Source organism: Vigna unguiculata, chromosome 9, assembly GCF_004118075.2.
Source record: "Vigna unguiculata cultivar IT97K-499-35 chromosome 9, ASM411807v1, whole genome shotgun sequence".
NCBI lineage: Eukaryota > Viridiplantae > Streptophyta > Magnoliopsida > Fabales > Fabaceae > Vigna > Vigna unguiculata.
The window spans coordinates 39262565-39270838 of NC_040287.1; the positions used below are offsets into that span (position 1 = coordinate 39262565).

An 8274-nucleotide genomic window follows, 5' to 3' on the forward strand; every position below is an offset into this window, starting at 1 on the left:
TTTTTTCTTTCTCTTCACCTTCATCCATTACCTCCATTGAACACTTCCTCCATCTTCACAATTCCATCATTGACCAACACCCACAACCATGACTACCATCTTCTCCTACTCCATTCACCCCAACTTACAACACCTACGTCTAATTCTCTCTTCCTCCATTCTCACTCTTCAATCCTCTTCACCATTCTTATTGGATTGTGAAAGTTATACCCAATGCATAACACTTTAGATGGAGGTTGTTGCTACATGAGGTTCCAACAATGGATAAATTATTACAAAGGGGAGTACAGTTTGGTAACAACCTATGTGATCTGCGTAAAGAACAAAAATGAAAATGTTAAACATTTATTCTTTTGTGGTAAAATAGATCAGCATGTTTGGAACTTATGTGATGGGGTAGGAGTAAGTTCAGTGAACCATAACCATCCTAAACATATTTTTCAGCACTTCAATCTAACACAACTAAATAAGAAATAAAATAATATATATATATATATATATATATATATATATATAAAAGGGATTGTCGATAACAATTATATGTGTAATTTGGAATCATAGGAACATTATAATTTTTAGGCAAGGTAATGTAGATATATAAGAAATCTCTTGCATGACACAACTAAGTGCATGGTTATGGGTGAAACATAAATTGTCCAAAAAGCATTTTCATATTGGTTTAATGTCCTATCTTTTGCTCAAAATCTTTATGATTTAGGGTTGAACGAAGTAATTGAAATGTTTAAATTTCATTTTTCCTTTTTAGATAAAGCAATTTAATCTTTGTCTTAAGGTGAACTTAAATTTTCTTTTGAGTTTAACTTAACTTAGCTTGACCTTTAATTGAATACTACTCATCTCGACTTTTTGTTCAAGTTGACTCGCGCCGATTCGACCTTAGATCGATTCAAACTGATTCAACCTCAACAAATTTCAACCAATTCAACTTTGGTTGATTTGAACCAATTTGACCCAAATTGACTCAACTCAATCTTTAACTAGGGTAGATTGGTTTGAACCTTAAGTCTTGGTCGATTCGGCTCAACTTTTATTCCGGACAGATTTGACTCAACTTTCAATCTGAGCTAATCCAACTTGACCTATGGTCTAGTCCAACTAACTCGATCCGGGGTCGGGCCGACTTGACTAGACCTAAGACTCGGACCATCTTGACTCAACCTAGGACTCGATCCAACTCAACTCATCCTAGGCCTTGACCGTCTTGACTCAACCTTGTGCTTAGACCATAAGTTTAAACCCATGTATAAGTATGAGTTGATGTTTATTCATGTGTTTTTTTATATTAATAAATAAATATCATGTTGAAAAAATTTTAGATATTGAAAAAAAAGAGAGTAAAAGAATAAATTAATTTTTAAAGACATATAACAACAAAATAAATATAGATAAAAAGATAAATTAACAATGTTAATTAATTAAAAAATCATTTTTAAACACACATCAATATAATAAATATAAATAACAGTAAATATCTTAATATTTTTTTCTTCTTCTATTTATATTACATAAAGTATATTCTATTTACTTAAAAGGAAGATGCGAATCTTTATTTTCTAGATGAGCATTTAGGATTAATTATTCTAATATAGAATAGTCTTATTATAATATCCAAACATCCTATCATAACTTTACTTTTTCTTTTTACAAAATATTGTTATAATTTAGGAGATCTTCTGTTTTATATATCATTTAACTTGTCTTCTCAGTATTTGTTCTTCAAATATTCTTTAATTGAGAATTTCATTCTTATGGTCACCTCAAAGTAGCATGAAGGACACTTGATACATGCACGTGACTTTTTCATGTAAATATTTGATCTAACATAGTGATTGTGAATTGTGTGATTCATACTTACCATGTCAAAGTATTAATTATCATTGCTGGAGTGATTGTAGAATGTATCCGTGTGGTCAATAATTAAGACGTTTTGGTTCTTAAAATGGCTTGTCAAAATCAAGTCAATTACTAACTTATTTTATTAACTTATTAGTGTAGTCAAGTTAATCTTTCCTTAGTTATTTAATTATTTGTCATACATTTCAATACTTTTTTTATTATCATTGTTTTTTTCTTATTGTTATATTTTTAAATATTGTTATAAAAAAATATTTTTAATTTTATACATATAAATTTTTTTGTATTTATTAAATTACCCTTTAATATTCTATGTAGTTAAATTAAAAAAGTTATAACATTACAACTTAAAAATAACTAACGTCTTATTAGATAATATTATGCAAAAATTACATTCAACAAACATTATAAAATATAAACTTAATATAATTGTAGTTAAAATTGAAAATAAAAGGTTAGTCATTTTTATTCTTTTTATTGTAGCAATATATAGAGATCATAATTTCTTTTTGATTTGTCTAATTTTTTACATGATGAGAAAATTAGGTGAAACCATGTTTTATATATTTTTAATTAATATTTATTTAAATAAATGATATATATATATATATATATATTATGTACTAAGAGAAGAGAGAGAGTTTGTATACAAATATTTCAATGTTATTCTCATTCTTATTTTATTATTAATTCTGTTCTTATTTTATTTAAAGATAATTGATGTAATGTTTTACGTGTCTATGAATAATTCTAGATTTATGGGATCCTTCCCTGGGTCATTAATGAAAAGAATCAACTTAAATATTTAAAAAAAATTAAAAGTCCAAATTGAATAATTTTAAAAAATTAAAAAAATCAATAACTATAAATTTGTTAAAATTTAAATAAAATTAAATGATCAAATTAAGAATTAATTCTGTTAATTTTTATTATAACTAGCAGTATAAAAAGAATTAAAATCTTGTATTCATTTTTTATTATGACAAGAAAATAAAATGTTACATTTTATTATAACTATTTGAAAAAAATTATTGGATTTAAAAAAATATATTCACAAAAGATTTTTATGAAATAAATAACTTTACAATTTTATCATATATTTTTTTTACTATAAATAATAAATAATTAAATTTCAATAAACAGTCATAAAATTTATAAAATAAGACGTTAAATGTAGACACATTAACAATTATTAATAATAAAATTGATAATAAATTTTACAAATATACATAAACACTCATATATATGTAATAATCTTCTATAATAATAAAGAAAGATGATTCCTTATTTTTTTTTACATTTCATAATACATGTTTCATCCTTATTTATTTTAAAAATTAATTATTTTATAAATAATTAACTTTTAATTATTTTTTAGATTATTTTTTTGTCTAAAATTATTATTTAAATTCTTTTTACATATTTTTTTTAGTTTTATATTTAACAATTATTTTAAAAATTATATATTTATTATTAATTTTAACTTAAATTTTTTAAAATTAAAAAATCTAACACATAAGCATAACTGTGTCTGTGTATTCCTTAAATTTTTTAAAAATTAAAAAATCGAAACTGTGTCTGTATTCGCTAGTTATTATTAATTTTTATAATTTTCACTCCAATTTAACAAATATAATAAAAAAAAAAGGCATCTAAACTATAAAATGTTTCAATTTATTCCAAAGGGAAAAACATATCTTACTCTGCGCCGCACCTGTGTCAAACTGGAGAGAACCCTAGAAACCAAACTCTTTGCTCTTCATACTCTGCCTCCGTAACGCTGAGACCCTACAATCATGGCGGACGTCATGGTAATGAAGGAGATCGAAGACACGGCACTGCGTCTCGGCGTCGATCTCTCCACTCTTGATCTCGACTCCATTCGTCTTCCTCCCGGCGAAACTTGCGGAATTGTCAGGTCTCTATTTCGTGTTTTTCATTTTATTCTTATTCTGGCCACTGAACAGAAACCCTAGGTAGCGGTGTTCTTACGTTTTTTTCTTTTTGCATCGTTTAGTGATGACGAGGAAGTTTACCAGGAGGATAATCTCGAGTTCGAGTCCGGATTTGGTAACATCATTGTCGTTGACAACCTCCCTGTCGTTCCGAGGGAGAAGTTTGAAAAGCTCGAAGGAGTGGTTCGGAAAATTTATAGTCAGATTGGTGTTATCAAAGAGGATGGTCTCTGGATGCCGGTTGATCCTGAAACTGATAAAACCCTAGGGTACTGCTTCATTGAGTACAATACTCCTCAGGTATATTATAAGATTTGTTGTCCTAAGTCTTTTTGTTGTTGGGAATGCCAGAGTTTATTGTGTTTTTGAAAGTTTTTCAAAAAATTGGATATTGAATTGGATTTTTTTTAAATTCTTATATTGTGGGTTTATTTAGGAAGCAGAGCTGGCTAAAGAGAAGACTCACGGATACAAATTGGATCGTGCACATATTTTTTGCGTTAGCATGTTTGATGATTTTGATAAATTTATGAAGGTGCCCAACGAGTGGGCTCCTCCGGAAACTAAGCCGTATGCTCCAGGGGTAATGCTTATATATACTTTCTTCTATTTCCTCTTATGATGTATGCTATTATGCCTAGACTTTAATATATCGATGCACAACTTACTGTTTTTGACAGTCATGGTCCTGACTTTTCAATTAACAATTGTGGCCTTTTGATATGATGACATTAGGATTATAGATGCTTTTTTACTAGTTTCGTGTAAAAAAGTATGTATATGTTATCCATTTTTGTACTGCCTCACATTTAATTTGGTTCTGTGCTTATTTTCTATTATGTGGATTTGTGAATACAGGTGCTTTACTTGTTGTATAGTTTAAAGTTTGTGCATTATCTGTTTGTTTTTAGTTATGGTCTTGTAGCTTTCACACTGGAACTTTGTGGCTTATTGATATTTCTGATGCTCTTTGTTTGTGGCATCTCTTTCAGGAAAATCTTCAACACTGGCTCACTGATGCAAAGGCCAGGGACCAGTTTGTGATTCGTGCTGGTTCAGATACTGAGGTTTTGTGGAATGATGCGAGGCATTTGAAGCCTGATCCTGTTTATAAGCGTGCTGTGAGTAAACATTTTATTTCTGTATTGTGTACTATAAAATATTTATTAGTGCTTATCTTTACATGATTTTGGATTGATGTAGTTTTGGACCGAAAGTTTTGTCCAATGGTCTCCTTTGGGGACATACTTGGCCACTGTTCACAGACAGGGGGCAGCTGTATGGGGAGGTTCTTCAAGCTTTAACAGGCTTATGAGATATGCACATCCTCAGGTTTTCTTTGAGATATATTCTGTGAAATTGTTTGGCTTTTTTTATGTTGGCTTCTTTTTATTTTTACCAACAATTATTCATATTAATATTAAACACAGGTAAAACTTATTGATTTTTCACCTGGTGAAAAGTATCTGGTGACTTATAGTAGCCATGAACCAAGCAACCCTCGAGATGCCAATGTAAGTGCTTCGTCTTTTTGTTTTTTGTTTTTTTAGTATTTCAGACACCCTTCCTAACTCTAGCTTGTTTTGTAGAGGGTTGTTATTAATATCTTTGATGTGAGAACTGGCAAAGTGATGAGGGACTTTAAAGGTAGTGCCGATGATTTTGCTGTTGGAGGGGCTGGGGGTGTCACCGGAGTTTCATGGCCTGTTTTCAAGTACTATTTTATTCATGATTTTTGTCTATCTCATGCAATTATATTATCATCTGCCTGGTTTCGAATGCAGTAATTCATTGTTATCGCTGTCTTTACAGATGGAGTGGTGGAAAAGATGATAAATACTTTGCAAGGATGGGAAAAAACGTGCTCTCTGTGTATGAGACAGAGACCTTTTCTCTTGTTGACAAGAAGTCCCTGAAGGTTGAAAATATAATGGATTTCTGCTGGTCTCCAACTGATCCAATTATTGCTCTCTTTGTTCCTGAGATGGGGGGTGGTAACCAGCCTGCAAGGGTAAGTTTGTGTTTTTCCTTTTATGCACATGACTTGAAATTGTTTTACCTAGTTATCATACACAATGGCCATATCATTTATGAACTGTTTTATATTAATGTTCTTTTACATATTTATAGGTAAGTCTGATCCAAGTCCCCAGCAAGGAAGAACTCAGGCAGAAAAACCTTTTCAGTGTCAGTGACTGCAAGATCTACTGGCAAAGCAATGGAGACTACCTTGCTGTTAATGTTGAACGCTATACTAAAACGAAAAAAAGCACATACACAGGCTTTGAGCTTTTCCGTATAAAAGAACGAGACATACCAATTGAAGTATTGGAGCTTGAGAATAAGAATGATAAGATCATTGCATTTGCTTGGGAGCCAAAAGGCCATAGGTTTGCGGTTATTCATGGTGATAACCCTAAACCTGATGTAAGCATTTACTCCATGCGTACTGGTCAGAATAGCCGAGTTTCAAAGCTCACTACTCTGAAAGGCAAGCAAGCAAATGCTCTATTTTGGTCGCCTGCAGGTCGCTACATTGTACTGGCTGGGCTGAAAGGGTTCAATGGGCAGTTAGAATTTTACAATGTTGATGAACTTGAAACCATGGCTACTGCTGAACATTTTATGGCAACAGATATTGAATGGGATCCAACTGGAAGGTATATGGTTCATCTAAATGCTTAATGATAGTTTAAAATTTTATTTACCTTAGGCACTAATTAAGTTTTCCATTTCTCGGTTTGGTGAAGAGTACTTTTCATTCATTTGTTGATTGTCCCTTGCTTTTCCTTTGTACTTCAGGTATGTTGCAACTGCCGTGACATCAGTTCATGAAATGGAAAATGGTTTCAATATATGGTCTTTCAATGGCAAGCATCTATATCGGATTCTGAAGGATCACTTCTTTCAGGTACTGTATCATGTGCACTGTTATGCATTTTTTTTGGCAATTATACCCTTATTATATAGGGTACATGGAAGAAGAATGATGTTTGAATGTACAATGTTGAATATTCATACGGGGATGGGTTTGGACATTGTAATGTTCCATCTTTGAATCTATGTTTTGGTAGTATGATTGTGATAAAAGATCTTCCATATCTTTGAAATTGTTACAATAATCCTAATACTATTCTGCATGTTGTATGACACTGATTGCCCTGTGTGTATAAATCAATCGCCTCTTATTTGTTTTCTTTTACCTTATAGTTCTTGTGGAGACCAAGGCCACCATCTTTCTTGAGCCCCGAGAAGGAGGAAGAGATTGCCAAGAACTTGAAGAAGTACAGCAAGAAATATGAGGCAGAAGATCAAGATGTTTCGCTGCTGTTGAGTGAGCAAGAACGTGAGAAGAGGAGGATGTTGAAGGAAGATTGGGACAAGTGGGTCAATGAATGGAAGCGAATCCACGAAGAAGAGAGCTTACATCGACAAAAGCTCAGGGATGGGGAAGCCAGTGATGAAGAGGAAGAATATGAGGCTAAGGATATCGAGGTCGAGGAAGTCATTGCCGTAACAGAAGAGGTCCTTCATATTGAATATGGTCAAGAGTGAGTTTTATAGCTTGGCTTGGACCAGAACATTTTATTATTCTCTTTGTCGAGGTTTAGTTGGGCATTTGTAAAACCCAATTTTGTAGTCTTTCATTAGCTTTTTTATGTGGAAGGAATTCCTTTTACTTCCAAATTTTTATGTGAAAGACAATCTTACTGCCTACTTGTGGCGAAATTGTTCACTCATTCCTCGTTGTCTGCTCTAACAAATGCATGAAGAAATATATGTTGATATATATAAATGCATGAAGAAATATATTTATATTTAATTTAATTTATTATTGTTGTTGTTGATGATGTTACTCTTGCAAGTAGGTTTGTGAGTATACATGTGATTGAACACTATTTAAAGTTTGTGCTTGAAGGTTTTAATGTGATTGCACTTGAAGTTTGTTTTGGAGTAATTAATTTGAGTATATTACCCATCATATAAGGTAAGTTTTTGAAAATGTTTGTTAAATTTATTGTTAACGAGTTTTAACTTCATATTCTGAATATTTGTTTGATTAGAATATTTTGTGAAGTGTGTGAACTGAATTATTTGGTCTCGATTTGACTGTTATGCATGTATGAAGAATTTCTCTGGGTTTTTAATACTAGAAATTACATTGTTTGATATGATAACTATTTGAAGTCCTTTAATATATTTTTTTTAATACTCGAGTCCTTTAATATATATATATTTTTGAATAATAACTATTTGAAGTTTTAATAACATATGTTCTTTTACAAGAAAAAGTTGAAAGCATACCTGGTTACAAATATATAATCAGGATCTGAGTGTCCTATGAGAGTGGACGGTGTCCAACATTAAAAGTAGCCTTAGGGTACTTGAATACGCTTCACAACTTATCAATTCCGAAGATTGTTCGTGTGCCCACCTACTCATG

At 31.3% G+C, this 8274-nt stretch overlaps 1 protein-coding gene across 1 annotated transcript; it reads left to right on the top strand.

Annotated features, from left to right (window-relative positions):
- The first annotated feature begins 3553 nt into the window (after positions 1–3553).
- Positions 3554–7662, top strand: LOC114163321 (eukaryotic translation initiation factor 3 subunit B-like). The gene is made up of 11 exons (XM_028047565.1): positions 3554–3793; positions 3893–4130; positions 4267–4413; positions 4823–4951; positions 5034–5162; positions 5261–5344; positions 5420–5544; positions 5643–5841; positions 5961–6490; positions 6633–6741; positions 7041–7662. The coding sequence occupies exons 1-11, from the start codon at positions 3672–3674 to the stop codon at positions 7383–7385; spliced, it is 2157 nt and encodes a 718-aa protein (XP_027903366.1). The 5' UTR covers positions 3554–3671; the 3' UTR covers positions 7386–7662.
- Positions 7663–8274: the final 612 nt, after the last annotated feature.

Bases quoted from the DNA above. Each gene is read 5' to 3' on its own strand.
- LOC114163321 (XM_028047565.1), top strand. From the start codon at position 3,672: ATGGCGGACGTCATGGTAATGAAGGAGATCGAAGACACGGCACTGCGT. The intron at 4,952-5,033 runs GTGAGTAAACAT...GGATTGATGTAG, and splicing joins ATCCTGTTTATAAGCGTGCT to TTTTGGACCGAAAGTTTTGT. The intron at 5,842-5,960 runs GTAAGTTTGTGT...ACATATTTATAG, and splicing joins GTGGTAACCAGCCTGCAAGG to GTAAGTCTGATCCAAGTCCC.